At 39.3% G+C, this 18,640-nt stretch overlaps 1 protein-coding gene across 3 annotated transcripts in view; it reads right to left on the bottom strand.

Moving 5' to 3' along the window:
* slc25a12 (solute carrier family 25 member 12) overlaps positions 1–18,640 on the bottom strand; it is a 111,778-nt gene that overhangs the window by 43,335 nt on the left and 49,803 nt on the right. For all 3 annotated transcript variants that reach the window (XM_048534340.2, XM_048534342.2, XM_048534341.2), the window contains exons 9-10: positions 11,135–11,219; positions 6,213–6,297 (exon numbers count right to left, since the gene is read on the bottom strand). In XM_048534340.2, coding sequence (XP_048390297.1) covers positions 6,213–6,297; positions 11,135–11,219 — 170 coding nt within the window. The remainder of the gene's footprint in view (positions 1–6,212; positions 6,298–11,134; positions 11,220–18,640) is intronic.

Here is an 18,640-nt window from a genome sequence, read left to right as displayed (position 1 = left end):
CCTTCTGTTCGATCACCCTGATATTCTTACATAAGGTATTCTTTATCTGGTTAGCACACAATAGTTTTCGCTGTATCTCGGTGGGTGTGACAATATTTAAGCAAATCAAAGAATTAAAAAATTTAAGAATTATAAGGAATGCAGGAAGAAGATGAACAGTGCATTTCTGCTTTCTTATGAAGGGAATGAGGGGTAATGTGATGGAGGTCTTTGAAATTATGAGACATTTTAAAAGTTTATACAATGGGGAAGAGGTAAATATGAGAAATAAATATGTGGGAAAATTGCTGAGAAGTGCAGAAACAAAAACAGCAGTAGGGAAATTCACCTAAAATTTCAAATAATCAAGGCCATCAGCATGAATTTATAATGAGGTGGTGGTGCCTAGCTAACTTGACAGAAAGCAAAGTGTGGCCTGCAGCTGGTGAGAAGGCAGAATGTAAAAAGGTTGACTTTTTGCGAGGGGCCAGTTCTAATTCATAAATGCTTTTTGTCACTCCGTTCATCTCAGGACCACAACAGGACTATCCTTGACCTCACCACCTCATCCTAACCAGCTTCCATATTCAAGGGATCATCCTCTGTCACTTCTGTGACCAACTTGATGTCACCAAACACATCTATCCTTCACCTTCCCTTTCACAATTCCAAAAAGTCCGTGTGACTGAATCCAATCATCTCCAACACTCCTCCCTTCCTTCTGGGACTTCCACGCAAGCGTAGGAGATGCAACACTTGCCCCTTTATCTCCCTGTCCACATCTCCAAACATTATTTTCTACTGAAACAGAGATTTACTTGACTTTAAAGTTAGCACAATTAATTCACCCTTTATGATGAAGTCCTATCCACACTTGGGGAGTCCAAATGCAGACAAGATGACAACAACATGAACACCTCCAAATCAGTCCACATAAACATGAGCTTCCTGTGGTTTCTCATTTAAATTCTCTACCTTGCTCTATTCAGGCCTTTCTGACCTTGTCTGCTGCAATGTTCCAATGAAGCCCAACTTGAGCTCAACAGGCAGAACATTTTACCTTTAGACTGGGCATTTTTTTTTTGAAAATCCCATTACTTTGTGGTTGAACAGATGCTATCTTGTCATTAATGATGATGGGAACTGCAGATGCTGTAGAATCCAAGATAACAAAGTGTGGAGCTGGATGAACACAGCAGGCCAAGCAGCATCTCAGGAGCACAAAAGCTGACGTTTCGAGCCTGGACCCTTCATGAGAGAGCTGAAGAAGGGTCCAGGCCCGAAACGTCAGCTTGTGTGCTCCTGAGATGCTGCTTGGCCTGCTGTGTTCATCCAGCTCTACACTTTGTTATCTCGTCATTAACATGTCTTCTCAAACAATTCAAAGGAACATAAAAATCTACAGTCATTTGATAAGACTCACCATGTCATCTTCCTCTTGGGAACTCTGCAACCTTCTGGACTCAATACTGAGTTCAATAATTTTAGGGGCTAAGTACCTTCTCCCATCTCCTGACCCCAACCCTCACACACCAGACCTTGTTATCACACAAACTCCTATCTCAAGCAACCCATTGTCAGCCACTGACAATTCCCATTAGCAGCCATTCATTCTCCCAGGTTAACCTTTATCAATTCTTTTGTCTGCCCAACTTATCTGGGCTCCATTTCCATCTATTTTTTAACTCTTTAACTATCCACCCGACCCCTTCTCTACCGCATATATATCAAAAGAGGTCACTGGGCCCAAAACATTAACTCAGCTTTGTCTCCACAGATGCTGCCTGACCTGCAGAGATTTTCCAGCAATTTCTAGTTTTGTTTCTGATAAGATGATGGTTATCATGATTGTGGCCTGAACTCCATTATCATGCCATTCCCCCATTTCCCCAATGTTCCCTTTTGATGAAAAAGCTATTCAACTCAGCCATGGAACATTCAATAGCCCAATATCACTGCTCTGTTGGGGAGACAATTTCTCACATTGATAACCTTTCAAAAGAAACTATTTTTCACTCTCATCTTAAATGGGGCACCCTTAAATTCTGTCCACACATCTTAACTCCCCATGAGTGGAAGTCATCTATCCTATCTTTCCATTTCAGGTTCCTGCATGTTGCACTAAGATCACCTCATTCTTCTCAACTTCAATGCACATAGGTTCAATCAGCTTAGCCTTTCCAAAAATAACAATGTCATCCCAGAATCAGTCATGACAATGTTCTCTAAACTGCTTCTAATGAAATTACATCTTTCATTAAATACAACTGTATAATCAACTCCAGATGTAGTTTAACTAAGGCTCTCTTCTAAACTTGTATGCTTGATGCCCAATGCAATACACAACATTCCAATTGGGTTCTGAATCACTTGCTGTATTTGCAAGCCAATATTTTGAGATTCATGCACCAAGATTTCAAGATCCCACTAGTTTAGAGTTGTGGGGTCGCTTTCCATGCAAATAATACTGCTTTGACTTCTTCCTTCCGAAGTGGACAAGTTCACATTTTCCCACATCATTCGCCATTGACAAATTGCTGCCCACTCACTGAACCAATCTAAATCCTTTTGCAGATGCTTTATGCCCTCTTGACAACTAACTTTTCCATTGTGTTTGCATCATCAGTAAATGTCATCATGGATTTGGCCTCTTAATCCAAATCATTAGTGTAGATTGCAAATAAATGAAGTCCCAGCACTGATCCCTGTTACAGTCTACTGGTGACAGTTTGCCAACCTGTAAATAACCCATTTATCCATCCTTCCTGCATGTTGGTAGCAATCAAATCTTCTATCCATGCAAATGTGTTCCCCATTCCTACACCATGGAATGTTAGTTTTTTTCTAGCAGCCTTTTATCTGACATCTTATCAAATACATTTTGAAAATCCAAATACACCACAACTACAGGTTCCCCTCCCTCTATTTGCTTGTAACTTGCTCAAAGAACCCTTAATAATTTGTCAAACATTATTTTCATTTCACAAACCACACCGGCTCTACCTGACAGAATTCTGACTTCTAAATGTCCTACTATTACCTCTTCCATGAGTAAGAAATAAGCCATTCAGCACCAAAAATCTGCGATACCATTTCACAAGGTCATGGCTTATCTGATTGTAATCTCAAATCCTCAACTGCCTTAAAAATATTCAAAGATCCTGCTTCCATTGTCTTTTCAAGAAAAAAAATTCTAAAGCCCCAGGCCTCAATTTTTAAGAGCCTCATCTCCTCTAAGTGGATAACTATATTTTTAAAATCAGTGACCCAAGTTCTAGAATTTCCCATAATAGAAAACATCCTCTGTACATTTAGCCTGTCGACAACCTTCAGGATGTTAAATGTTTCAATCAAATCACTTTTTACTCTTCTAAGCTCCAACCAATACAAGCATAGCCTGTCCAATGTTTTCCTCATTAGACTACCTCTCATTCCAGATAGGACTCTGGTAATTATTATTTGAACTGATTTTAATACTTACATCCCTTCTTAAATAAGGTGACCAATATTGTACAAAATACAACAAATGTGGTCTCACCAACACCCTGCATAACTGAAGCATACCTTCCTTACAAAAACAGAAGTTGTTGGAGAAGCTCAGCAGTTCTGGTAGCATCTGTGAGGAAAACAAAGTTAACATTTGGATCCAATGATCCTTCCTCAGAACTTTAGGTTCACCCTGCATTAGAACACTGCATAACTGAAGCATACCCTCCTTACTTTAGGATTCAATTCAGTTCAGAATAATTTGTAACACTAGCTTAGCTTTATGCATAACTTGCTGTATCTACATACTAATTTTTTATAAGTCATGCATGAGGAGACCCAGATCCCTCTGCATCTCAGAACTCTGCAATCTCTCACCATTTAGATATTGTGCTTCTTTATTCTTCCTGTCAAAATGGGCAACTTCACATTTTCTCACATTATACTCCATTTACATATCTGTACATTCACTGAACATACCTAACTTTTTGAACATCCTTGTGTCCTTTACACAAATTACGTTCCTACCTATCTTTGTGTCTTACAGCAAATTTGGTTAACACGCAATTCATTTCTTCATCCAAGTAATTTACGTAAATTACAAATGGTTGAGGTCCCAGCATTGATCCTGTGGCCCACCATTTATTACATCTTGTCAACCTGAAAAGACCCATTGATGACTATACGCTGTTTCTTCTGATCCAACAAATCTAGCCACACGAACACAACATATCCTAAGCCATGAGCTTCTATTTCTCAATAATCTTTGATACCAGTTCCCATTCATTCACAGCACATTATTTCTTCAAAGAAATCTAATAGATTCTATTAAACAAAGCTGCCCTTTCACAAAGGCATGTTGACTCTATTAGATTACTTCGAACATATCTGCAACGTGCCCTGCTAAAAATAATTCTTTAAAATAGCTTTCAACGCTTGTCTTATGACAGTTGTTAAGCCAACCGGCCTGTAGTTTTCTACTTTCTGTCTTATCTCCGAAACAAAAGGAGATATATTTGCTATCTTCTAATCTATTGAAACCTTACTTCAATCAAGGGAGCTTCAGAAATTTAGATCCAAAGTATCAACTATCTTACCCACCACATTTTTTAAGACATAGGACGAAATCCATCGGGACCCAGGTTCTTATCAACACGCAATTCCAAGAATTTACGCAATAGCATTTCGCCGGTGATTATAATTTCCCTGAGTTCCTCCCTCTTTTCCATGTTCTGAGTAATAACTGTTCCATTTCTTGGGTTTTCCTAATGACAGACTAACAGGCCTTTAAAGAACCTGAGGAATTTTGGAACCAATGTATCTACTATTCAAAACCCTAGCAAGAAAGCCATCAAGTACAAGGGGCTTTTTATCCATCTGATCCAACAGTTTTCCCCAGTACATTCCGCCAAGTGATCAAAATTGTTCTAATATGTTTTTCCCATTTACTTCTTATTTTTCAAATAGTCTCGGGATATTTTTGATGTCTTCCACAGTGCACAGAGACAAAATACTCGTTCAGTGCTCCTGCCGTGACCATGTTTTCCATTCTTAATTTCCCAGTCTTTGAAGAACCAACATGATTCTTTTCCTTTATAAAGTAAAAATACAAGTTTATTAAGATATGTTAGCTAGCTTTCTCTCAATACCCTCATTTCTCACTTTCTTTGGTTATTCTATGTTGTTTTCTAAACTCTGTTCAATCTTCTGACCTACCACACACTATGCAGAATGATTTGCTTTTTCTTTCTATTTTAATAGTATCTCTAATTTTCTTATTTAGCCACAAATGGTGCATCTTTTTCATAGAATTGTTCTTTCTCAATAAAATCTGTATTAGAGGTTTGAAATATCTCCTTAAACATCAGCTACTTTTTCTCTACTGTCCTTTTAACTGACTTTCTCAGTTTACTTTAGCCAACCCAAATCCTTTAATGATAATGTTCTGTGATAACTGCAAGTCTGAAAGGAAATGCACCATTTCTACATTACAATACAATTCTAAATAACCATCTCGTACCTTTGATTCAAATTCTGTTATAGCCCTTTAAATAAAATATGATCAAGTTATGATTGAACAAGATTGTGTCAAAAATAATATTATGTTGAGAATTATTAAGACCCATTTAGATATTATAGCTGTTACAGAATGCTATTTCAAATTATAAATGTTAGTCTAAAAATTTCATCTCTACCAGCAGCATATAAAAAGTCTACATGAATGCATCTCCTGAACTTTGTTTTATCTAAATGTCAAAGCATAGTAAACAGGCAGTTTGTCGAATTTAGTACTAATTCATGGAAATTCCGCTTTATCAACAACTGTTTTTCAGTGCAGAGCAGTAAAGACACTTCCGAACTTGGAGGCAGAAAATTAAACCAAAGATTTGATTTTATAACTGATTTCTCTCCAATGCTACCGTGCTGCAAAATTTGAAACAGCACACATTTTAGCTAAGCCCCAAGATATTCTTTATTAAGTTCATTGTTCAAACATTTGTTTTATCTTTCCCACCAAATATTTAACACAATTCACTGCTGGGTCCAGAAGATGAATGTAATTGTTGAGATTTTGTCCTGAAGGCAGTCTGGAGCCAGAAATATCATCGTAATGCAGGATCTTTACAGAGCCTTCCAAATTTGGCCCTTTATTACAACAGCCTGCACCTTTGCTGATCGGCACTGGTCTGACTGGATCCTATTACAATGGCCTAGGTCAGAAAACAGCACTGAGGCATGGCACTCACCTCCAGCAATTGAGCCAAGAGTGAACCTGTACGCAGACTCAACAGCCTGGAGCCATATAGGCCTGCTAGCATCACTGTAAGATTGCTAGAGGGAACAAAAAACAAAAAAGGTTGAATGTGGGGAAAGGAATGTGACTGTTAACACTGTGGTTGTACTGGTAACAGCGTTATAAACTAGCAAATATGGAAAATTGGAATTAGCTGAAATTTAAGTAATGACTAATCCTTGGAATAACTTGAAAATAATTTCATTAAAACTGCATCAATCATCTTGAACAGTTTGCTTCATACAATTAAAAACTTAAGATTAGTATTCAATTGTGCACAATTTTAAAAATCCTTCAATACTAATTGCACTACTGTTTGTTAAAATAATATTTTCACATGGAAATTTCTTTCATAAATAAAACACAAATCAGCATGCCATTCTGGAATCAGATACAGCGTGGCAATAAACATTTAACTTTCATAAACTTAAGTAGTTATAGGTTATAAACACAGTAGTTGCAATTTATACGGATACAATTAGTAGTTCATTCAGCCAATTTGTGTAATAGATTCATTCCTATCAGTTTTTAAACTGCTTTGCTACTTTTTCAAATTTTCACACCATACAAATTTTGGACAGACTTCAGAACCTATCATCAGTTTGATCATTAAAATAAGGGATTGCATTTTGATGACATGATGCTATTGCAAATATGTAGTAACTCACATGGCATTCTTGTATTTCATGGTAAACCTCAGAAACTGCACCAGTTCTTTGACCTGAAGTTGAATCAAAAGTAACTTCTGGTATTTCATAAATGTCTTAAGACACTTGAAAGTGCAAAAAAAATTACATTATAAATGTAATGTTTTATAAAAATCATGGAGTTTTGGCATCGTGTCTTTAACCTCTGGCAAGAATGGCGAAATAAAATATTTATGGGGCCTGTTCAGAATTCTTCTGAATGAACAGAAAGGCAGCCCAGGTTATTTTACTCGGAAGAAGATACAAGATGTTCATGCCTGTAGACAATGGCAAAAGCACTTGTATGAACAGAAGATAGACAATTTGTCTCCAAAATCCCAGAAAGATGTTAGGTTTTGTACAGTTATACCAATTTAGTTTTAGGACAGAACATAGTCAGTCAGTCAGTCAATCTAAATCACAGCTAGTCGCATTTTCATCTGGATACAAGGTGGATGGCACAGTGACTCAGTGACTAGCACCAGGGATTCAATTCTAACCTTGGGTGACCTTGTGTGTGGAGTTTGCATGTTTGCCCCATGTCTGCGTGGATTTCCTCTGGATACTCCAGTTTCTTTTCAAAGTCCAAAGATGTGCAGGTCGGATGGATTGACTATGCTAAATTGTCTGCAGCGTGGAGGTTAGGTAGGTTAGCCAAGGTAAATGCAGGGTTATGGGGACGGGGTGGGACGCTGGGTCTGGGTGGAATGCTTCTTAGAAGGGCTGAACGGTCTCTTTCCACACTGTAGCGATCCTATGATTTGCAGTGTCACAGAGATGGCCTTTATAGAGGGGTAGAGGCCACAGGAAGCCATGGTAGGATCACTTACAGGGAGATTTCTCAAAATATCACAGAATCTCACAGCACATTTCAATCTACTCACAAACAATGCTTTTCACTGTACACGAGGCAATAAACCAAATCAAACGAGGTGGGCTGGGGAACCCAAGAGATAAAAGGCAGCAAGCCTTCATGGCATGCCGCGCATCAACACAGCTGAGGGCGTGCACTGAGAGTGAAGAGCTCACGTTTGTGAGAATTTAAAATGCGAATGTAAGATTTACATGATTTTGGCTACAGGGGGGAATCTCCACGGCAACCCACATAAAAGCCAGTTAAGGAATCAGAAATCGCCCAATGAGCAAAGAAAAAGAAAGCAAGCAAGTATCCAGAAGCTAAGAATTACTTTGGCTTGATTCTGGAAAACTGTGTGCCTACTTGCGGGGCAGAGGAAAGTGTAAACAGGAGGGAGGTTTTAACAATGTTAAAGCATTAACAAGTGAGTTTGCTATCATTGACTGTACTTGTTGCCCACAAAATAGCATTTTGTTCAAGTTACTTTCATTTGTTTGTTACAATAACAGCTTTAACATTTTTCATACAACTGTTTTAAGTTGGCCAACGGGATTTTTATATTCTTCTTGAAGTTATCAGTCAATTTTGCAAGAAAAACAAGAAACGCAACAAACGGGCAAAAAATAAAGGTGAATGCAAAAAGCAGGATTAATTTCTCTTTTTCTTAAAGTGAGCATTGGTCAATTAGCTCCAATGTCTCTGCAGATAACTTGTGCTTAAACAGAGTGCCAACAGCACAGGTTTGATTCTTGTTCTGGTTGTGGTAGGCCTGAGATGTGTCCCTTCACCCAGAGTGTTGGGAGCAATGCCAAGCCTCTGCTGGCAAAAGCTGTCAAGAAAATGTCTCAGGATGAAACATCAGTCGTCAATGAATCAAGGAACTGCTTTGAGTATATTGTGGGACAAATCATTTATTTTATCCCATTGTGCTCCGAACATTTTTACAGTACAACCAGACATTGTTTGAAGCTTGATTTTTAAACAGCAATGCAACGTGTTCCCTGCAGGCTGCATAGAAACATAGCTATATATAGTTCCTTCAGAAAAGATATGTTCACAACCAATTTCTAGTCTAAGTGCAGAATATAGTATGTCATTGGGAGTGGCATTGCCAACTACTTGCCCCATGTTTGGAGCCATCAGCTGCCAGGGATCCAATTTCTGCCAAACCCTCCCTCAACCTTTCCACTTTGTCCTCGCTCTTTTTAAGACATTTCTTTAAAACTGTCTTAATATCACTTTTGTGACTCAGTGTCAAATTTTATTTGATAACCTTCTGGTGAAATGCTTTGGGGGTGTTTTATTACAATAAAGTCATATGTAAATAACTTTATTTGCATTCATTTACAGCACTTTACAGTAGGACAGATTTAATAAGTGGTTAGGATTTGGCGCTTTCACAGCCACTGCGGTTTGATTCCCGGTGAAGGAATCTTGGAGCAGCGTGTCGGCTGAGTCGTTAGAATTGTTGCCTTACAGCGCCATTTGAAAGTATGGTTTGAGAAGGCTGGCAAATTACACTCCTCCAGCTTCCCAGAGCCAGGTGATTAGGCTTAACTGCGACAGGATTTGGCAGTTTCCAATTCTAATTTCTAATTCTATCAAAGTGGTCACTGCATTCACTCAGCAGAATATGCAAGACCAGTGACAGAATATTGCGGGTTGTACGACATAACACCAGTGAAGATAACAATAAATGCAAGATGGATGAACCAGTTTGCTACCAAACTTCATTTCAATAAACTATATTTGTATATCACATCTTCAGAGGACATTGAGATTCAGGGTCAGCTCAAGATAAAAGAAATACAACAATAATGTTCTCAACTTGCTACACTTCTAGTCATTTACATCAGCTAAAAACATTGTGGCAAAATGCAATTAAACACCCCACTTTCTTCACACATTTCTGTTGGTAGCATTGCAAGTGCTTGTTGCAGACAGCGGCGACCAAGAACTGCTGCTTTGCTTGGCCATTTGAATGAGTTCTCGGTAAAACAAATACATCTGCACTTAACCAGCTTGCAACAATTCAATCAAATACAATACTTTGCTGACCATTAAATGGCCTACTTCTCCTTCCCCAAAATAAACCGTCTTCTTCTTTCAGCATTCTTCTGCTCTAGACAGAAAATCTTGATTCCCTGAAGCTAGATAGCCTGCTACTTCAATGGGCCAATTTGTTGTTCTAAACCAGCCCATTAGCTACAGCTTGCATGTAAGTAGCACAAATGTAGAAAACATTCAAAGTAAGATGAAGACATCTGTCGTCCCTTTCACTGGCCAACATTTCCCCTCTTCTCTCCCAGTTCATTGCCCACCCTCTTGATTGTATTCTCTTAAGGACTGATCAAATTCAGCCTTATGGGGCAGGAAGACAGTCCAAATGATACATGAAGTCTGACACCTTCGCCATCAGACCATTTTAACAAACAGGAAAAAAACCCACACAAAGACTAAATAAGGACCATTTCCCACTTTCATGGGGGAATGACTAAGTGAAAACTGGTGATCTCAAAGAGTCTGCAGTCTCCAGCAGTTGGGAGCTCTTTTTAGGGCATTCATTGCCGTGTGGCAGTGCCCACTGGAAGCAGTGGGTAGCCATGTAAGAAAAACACATTCATCAAGACTATCACATCTCAAGGCCTGAACCACCAGCATTATTTGCCCCTTTCTGAGAATACCAGTCATCAATGCACCCTCACTGTGCAGCTTGAGCCTGGGCACTGGCCACTGCTAGCTGTAATGTGACTGACATTGTTGGTCCTCTGAGCAAGGCAAGTATCTTCTGGGTACAGGCCATCATCTTTGACAGGTCTGGCAGCTCAGGGTCCCACTACCCACCAAAACAAAATCAACTCCTGCCACAGTCCTGACAAGATTTCTGGCACCTCAGAAAACTTATGGTTGATATTACTTTGCGCAATGCAGCAGGTAATTACCTTGGTTTTCCCTAAAACATCCATCCAGTGCAATATTGTATGGGATACTCTATTTATTTGCATAAAGCATGTCAAAATGCCTTCTCCAAACTGCCAAACTAAACTATACTCTGATATTTCGAAATGATTAACCATACATAACTTTTTAAAGCTGGTCTTTAGTAAATGCAAGTTGATAGCTTTAAAGAAGCACAAATAAAAGCATCACAATACAACTATGCTCTCATAACTTTAATTTTCCTTATCGATATTGCTCAACATCTGTATTGGAGAGTTATATTTGCCTATGAGACCATAAGACGTAAGAGTCCACTACTTTCCCTTTATTTTTGCTGTTACTTTCCTCAAAGAATTTTAATAAATTTGGCAGGCACGATTTTTTCTCTCATACCTGCCTCTGGACTTCAGCCAGGTTGTATGGTAGAGCTCCTTCCTCCAGTGGTGCTATTCTTTCAATATCTGCCAGAGTGACTCGCCTGGAGAAAACAGAGAGAAGCAGCTCATTACAAGTATAATGCATAAAACATTCAACTTGTTTTGCCCAAAATTTCCTCGCAATACTGCAAAATGTCCGAAGTGAGCGGAGAAAATATATAAAGTGAAGATCAGTGGATGGGCAGTGGCAGACATTAATTTCATAATGCTCAGCAAAAATATGCAGAGATCTAGATATCCAAGTCCAGTTAGTGGGCAGATACAACAATCATTCAGGAAAGCTAACAGAATGCTCTGTTTGATTATAAGGGGAATTGAAAGCAAGATTAGAGGTTACGTTTCCGTGCCAATAGGGATTAACATCAAACCTGGAGTAGATCATAGAATCCCTACAGTGTGGAAACAGGCCCTTCAGCCCAACAAGTCAACACTGATCTTTAGAGCATCCCACCCAGACCCATCACCCTTAACCTACCTAATCTACACATCCCTGAACACTATGGGCGATTTAGTATGGCCAATCCATACTAAACACTGTGTACAGCGCTGGTAACCATACTTATGAGGAATCTTAATGCACTGGGGGCAGTTCAGAGAAGGTTTACTAGACTAATATCTCAAATGAGTGGATCATCTGATGAGGAAAGGCCAGACAAGTTAAGTCAGTAACTTACAACAGCTCAGAGATGTCAGAGTCGACTTTATTGAAATAAACAAGTTCCTGGGGGGATATGATGGGGTAGGTGAGGAAAGGCTGGTTCCTCTTGTGGGTGAATCTGGAAAGGGTATAGTTAGAAAATGAGTGATCGCAATTTAGGATGGAGATAAGGAAGATTTTCTCAGTGGGTTTGGTCTTTGGAATTTTCTTCTTCAAAAGACAGTAGTTGCAGAATTTAATGCAAAAGCTAGATATACTCTTGATTCCCAAGGTGATCAAAGATTATCAGGGCTATGTAGGAACATACATTTGAGGTTAAAATTAGATCAGCTATGACCTTCTTGTATGTCGGAGCAGGTTCAAAGGGCAGAGTGGTTTACTCTTATTCTTTGTTGGCATGTTTGTCAAAATTTATACCAGTCCAAACGAATGAATCAATGAGAAGTATGAACCACGTGGTTAACAAAGGCAGTCACGGAGAGTATCCAATCAAAAACAAGACATACAAAGTCATGAAAACTAGTGGCAGGCCAGAGGACTGGGAATTATTTTTTTTGAACTAGCAGATGACTAAAATCTAATTAAAGAGGGAGAAAATTGATTATGAAAGAAAATTGGGAAGAATTTAAAAAATAAGCAAGACCTTGTAGCAGACCTTGTTGTAAACTAAAGAGAAAAAATAGCCAAACTGAGTGCAGGCTCCTTGGAGGATGCAAATTGAGAATTGATAACAGGGAAATAGCAGATAATTTAAATCAATATTTCGCACTGGACCTCATGGTGGGGGCACTATAAATATCTCTGACAACAGACAAGTTAGGAACTATTGGGAAGAAAGGTCTTGTCACAGTCTCCACTGTGATGGACAAAAAAATATAATTGACTGTCTAACAGAACTAAAGGCAGACAAGTCTCAAGAACCTGATGGTCTGCTTCCAAGAGTTTTAAAAGGAAGTGGTTTCAAAGATATTGGTGGAAGTTTTTCAGAACTCACTAGATTCCTATGGATTAAAAAGCTACTAATGCAATGCCTGTGTTCAAGAAGGGAACTATAATCCAGTTAACCAAACAGCCCATCTTTGGGAAAATGCTCGATAACATTTTTACAGAAGAAATAGCAGGGCATTTAGAAAAGCTTAACATGATCAAACAGAGTCAGCATGCTTGTGTGAAAGGAAACTCGTGTTCAACAAATTCAATAAAGTACTTCGAGAATAGAAACACTCAAAAGAGAGGACCCATTTTCTCTCTTTCACAACTTCATTTATACTCTGCGATAACAAGGTGTAGAGCTGGATGAACATTGCAGGCCAAGCAACATCACAGCAGCAGGAAAGCTATCGCTTCGGGTCTAGAGATAATGCGAACTGCAGATGCTGGAGAATTCCAAGATAATAAAATGTGAGGCTGGATGAACACAGCAGGCCAAGCAGCATCTCAGGAGCACAAAAGATGACGTTTCGGGCCTAGATCCTTCATCAGAGAGGGGGATGGGGAGAGGGAACTGGAATAAATAGGGAGAGAGGGGGAGGCGGACCGAAGATGGAGAGAAAAGAAGATAGGTGGAGAGAGTATAGGTGGGGAGATAGGGAGGGGATAGGTCAGTCCAGGGAAGACGGACAGGTCAAGGAGATGGGATGAGGTTAGTAGGTAGATGGGGGTGCGGCTTGGGGTGGGAGGAAGGGATGGGTGAGAGGAAGAACCGGTTAGGGAGGCAGAGACAGGTTGGACTGGTTTTAGGATGCAGTGGGTGGGGGGGGGGGGAAGAGCTGGGCTGGTTGTGTGGTGCAGTGGGGGGAGGGGACGAACTGGGCTGGTTTAGGGATGCAGTAGGGGAAGGGGAGATTTTGAAACTGGTGAAGTCCACATTGATACCATTAGGCTGCAGGGTTCCCAGGCGGAATATGAGTTGCTGTTCCTGCAATCTTTGGGTGGCATCGTTGTGGCCTGCTGTGTTCATCCAGCTCTACACCTAGTTATCTCAGATTCTCTAGCATCAGCGGATCGTAGTATCTCTCTTAACAATTCATTTACAGTGTGTTCGTTTCTCTTCACTATAATTCGCAACCGTGTGCACAAATCAAATATGTTAGCTTGTAATTACAGCAATTAATTAAAGAAGGCAAGAGGAATTTTGGCATTTATTGCTAGGAAGTTGAAGCTCAAACAGGAAAGATATGTTGCATCTGTTCAGCGGGAGTGGAGACGCTACATCTGGAAAACTTTGTGGAATTTTCATCTCCATACTTTTATAAGAAACTATGCTAGCTAGAATTGGGATGGTGTTCACTAAAGATTCACATGGCTGATTCGTGGGATGACAGGGTTGACTTATCAAGACCGGTTAAATAGATTATGTCATTGTTCAGCAGAGTTTGGAAAAATGATGGGTGATCTTCTTAAGACTTGCAAGATTCTTAAGTAGCTGGACAGGGTAATGTTGAGATGATGTTTTCACTGATAGAGGTGCTCAAACTATGGAACAGAGTTACAAAATACAGGGAGGGCCACCCTTAAAACTGGTGAAGAATTTTCTTCCTAATACAGCAGGTATTAAATGGATGGAGGCTAGATTGCTGGAAGGATTTGAAGAGGAGTTAGATTTTTTTTCCAAATTCAGAGAGTCAACAGCTACATTGAGCCAGCACAAAAGATGAGTTGGGGCCGAGAACAGACCAGCCATGTTCTTGTTGAATGGTGAGTCAAGCTGGAGAGCTGAATTGTCTACTCTTGCTTCTACTGCATATGTAGATATATTCTTACACTGAAATCAGAATCCTAATTTAAGACTGCTAATATTCCAATAAGATAATAAGAGTAAGTAGAATTAATTTTAAACGACAATAGTATTAACTGGCAAAATTTATGATTGAATTGTTTGCTACAGACTGGACTTTTGTTAAGCATGAATACAAAGCAGTTAATTGTAACAGGTTACATTTTGCCAGTTGGATTTGATTAAGAAAGCATTTTTATAAATTTGTGATAGATCCTTGCGCTGTTGTCATTTCTTTTCATCAAGTGAATAGTAACAGTACTGGAGGCTATGTGGCAAAAACAACCCAGTAGTCCCACAGTCCTGCCTTTCCCAGGGTTCCCGCAGAGATTTATCTTTTGTGCGTGCCTCCAAGTTCCATGCACGGCAGCAACTTCCAGAACCGGAAGTCAATGCTGCAAAAGGCACTGGCATGTCAATTACAGTACATGTATTCTTGGAGCATCTGTGCATGCATTCAGCCGAAAGCCTATGGGGAATGATGTATTCTTAAAAATGTCCTCTCTAGGCAATTATCCTTTTGAAAGTCACAACTGAATTAGTCTCCAACACATTCAAGGACAGCTAGAGATTAACAGAAAAAAAATGCCAGGCCCGAGCTGCGTGGAAAGCTTTCCTGAATTGTTTATTTTACAGCAATTATTTTATTCTGTGCCCCTTTTTTCTCAAACACTCCACCAACGAAAGCGGTTTCCATCCAGACCAGTAATAATGTGGAATATCTCCATTAAATCTCTAAATATTCTTTCGGGAAGAATTGTCCCGGCTTCTCAAATCTATTGCTGTAGCTGCAGTACTTACTAAAAAGAGGCAAAGTCGAAGTTTTCTTTTTAAACCTCCAGATGGAGTACCGTTAAACAGTGTAAGCTAGTGTTGCTAACTGAGGGAATTGGGGTAAGGAGATGCTCCTTCCTTTCTTTTTCACACTTTACAGCCTCCAGTATTTTATTCTTATTTTTGTCCAGAGGAAGAGATTCATTGGCGAGTAACTAGTAAGCTATTCTACTTATTGCTGTAATGAATAGTTTGCTTAGCTCAAGTATGTCAAAACAGCTCAGCCAAGTTAAATGTGCATCCTGTAGAATGTGGAAGACTATGGATATGTCACAATTACTTGACAAACAATTTCAGGAAATGACACCACATACAGAAGCTTCAGCTTGTTTTTGCATGAGAGCAGCAGTTGGAGTCATTTTAGTGCATTCACAAGTCAGAGAACAAAGATAGCATGTTCAGGGAGGTGGGCGTCTGCAGATTAGGAATCTGCATACAGAAAAGCAATGGGCAGCTGCCTGGCTGTTTGAGACAAGCATGCAGGTAATGCAGGTATCCAAAAACACAACCTTTCTTGCTTATCTTAATCATTCTGAAGAATGTGAACCTTTGGAATTCTATCATCAGCGAGCTATGGAGGCTTAAATATTAAGAATATTCATGTCTGACACAGACTTTTACACAATAGCAAGTGCAAAGGAATCATTCTGTTAGTCCAAATAATAATCTTAAATTGGTTTCCAAAGCAATTTATGGCATAGTCAGGATTATTTAGTTGACATTGTCCAACAGCAGAATCACAGTTTAATGCTGGCCACTGTATTGACTAATCAAAGTTGATATGCCTGACTTAAATTTACTCAATTAATTGATAGCTCCCGTTGCATCATTATCTCAACAATTGTATAACCAATCAAAGTTGGCCCAAACTGTCTAAATGTTGCTTACTTTTTAAAGTTGTTTCTCGTGCTTCAACCCTAATGATTACAAAATAGAAAGCTCAACTTCAGGTCCTAATTTAACAATGTTTAATTTTGTATTTCCAAGTAATTATTCATGACCAAAACCTCTCATCTCTTGCAATACTCATCCAAGTCTTTTCTGCATCCTCTCTGATGGCTTCATACCCTTCAGAAAGCATAGCGCCCAGAATTGAACACAACTCTCCAGTCAAGATCAAAACAGAACCGTTTAATAGCTGGACCATAATCTGCTTGCTTTTATACTCAATGCCTCTGTTTATAAAGCCCAGCATCCTTTATGCCTAATTAAACACGTGCCCAACCTGCCACAGCACTTTCAATGATTTGTGTACATAAGCCCCGAGTTTCTCTTCTACAGCCATTAAGAACTGTCTTCTTTGATATTGGTTTCAGCTGATATCCCTACCAAAGTGTCTCGCTTCACAACAATCTGCATTAATTTTCACTTCCTGTGCTCAACCATTTTGTCAGCCTGTCTATACTTTCTTGAATTCTATCAATATCCTCAATTCCCATTACTTAGAAATGTTGTGATGTGGAGGTGCTGGTGTTGGACTGGGGTGGACAAGGTCAGAAGTCACACAACACCACATTTTGTCCAACAGGTTTATTTGAAATCAAGCTTTTGAAGCACTGCTCCTTCACGCTTCGAAAGCTTGTAATTTCAAATAAACCTGTTGAACTATAACCTGGTGTCCTGTGACTTCTGACCTTAAAAATATTATGACAGCTGCAAAGTTTGAAATTGTGCCCTGCACATCCAGTTAAGGTCTTAAGTAGCCAAGGAAAGCAATAATTCTGATACTAACCTATAGGGGAGCACACCAATACTTTCCCTAGTCTGAAATACAACCATTCAACAATCTCATCCTGAAACAAGCTCTTACTCAGCCAACTGTTTAATTGGTTGCCCCATCCTTTTTTTTACTGCAATACATTGAAGACATGTGGAAAACGCTGAATAGGCCAGTACTTATTGCCCAACCTTAACTGCCATGAAGAAGGTGGTGGTGAGCTGCTTTAATTTCATGGTTTTTGATGACAACACTTTGTGGCACTTTATCAAATTCCTTTTGGAGGTCCACATTCAACTACATGATGCTCATCAATCCTTTGTTACCCCATCGAAAAACTGTATCAAGTTAAACACAATTTAACAAATCAGTGCTGGCTTTCCTCACTTAATCTGCATTTATCCAAGTGCAAGTTAATTTTGTCCCAGATTATTTCTAGAAGTTTTTCCACCACCAAAAATCAAACTTACTGGCCTGTAGTTGGTGAGCTTATCCTTATAGCCTTATTTAAGCAATGGTGTAATTCCCCTTCCTTCTAATATGAGGAGTATTGAAATGTTAAGACCAGTATTTCCACAATTTCCATCCTTCCTAATGTAGTAAATGATACTCATGATCTGGATCTGTTGACTTTCAATTTTAAGTCCAACCTATCTTTCTGATACCTCTTTCCCTTCAGCAACTTTTAAGATCAAAGTGCTTCAAATACTTGCTTTTTCAATATTTCCTTGATAGCATCATCTTTGGCAAATACACGAGTCAGGCATTTATTTAGTATCACAGCCATGTGCAAATTGCCATTTAGGTCTCTATTGAGCCCACTCACCCTTTTACTAAGGTTATAATATTTATGTTAATAGAATACATTGAAATGCTTATAGAATATTTCTGTCTTTTTTTACTGCAGCTGCCAGTTTCTTCTCACGTTCTCTTTGCTGTCTTTATTTTCTTTCTCAGCACCCTCCGAAACTTTTTATATTCAACCTCATTCTCAGTTGTATTACCAACTTCAGAGATAATGGGAACTGCAGATGCTGGAGATTCCAAGATAATAAAATGTGAGGCTGGATGAACACAGCAGGCCAAGCAGCATCTCAGGAGCACAAAAGCTGACGTTTCGGGCTCTGATGAAGGGTCTAGGCCCGAAACGTCAGCTTTTGTGCTCCTGAGATGCTGCTTGGCCTGCTGTGTTCATCCAGCCTCACATTTTATTATCTTGTATTACCAACTTGTCGTCTGGCATCAGCATTCTCTTTCTGCTTCAATGTAATCTCCATCTCTTTGATCAACAAGGAGTTCTAGCTTTGATCGCCCTACCTTTTTCATGTGGAAACGTACCTTGATGGTGTGGAAACCATCTCTCTTTAATGGTAGACCAGTGTCCCGTAATATTTTTGCCTGCTAGACTTTGATTCGAATTAATCTAGCCAAACCCAAGAAAAATAACCCTGCCCCAATTAAATATTTTTAATCTTGA

This window comes from Stegostoma tigrinum, chromosome 7 (genome assembly GCF_030684315.1).
Source record: "Stegostoma tigrinum isolate sSteTig4 chromosome 7, sSteTig4.hap1, whole genome shotgun sequence".
Lineage (NCBI taxonomy): Eukaryota > Metazoa > Chordata > Chondrichthyes > Orectolobiformes > Stegostomatidae > Stegostoma > Stegostoma tigrinum.
The sequence above is the reverse complement of the archived record's forward strand: the minus strand, read 5'-3'. Positions and strand labels throughout refer to the sequence as shown.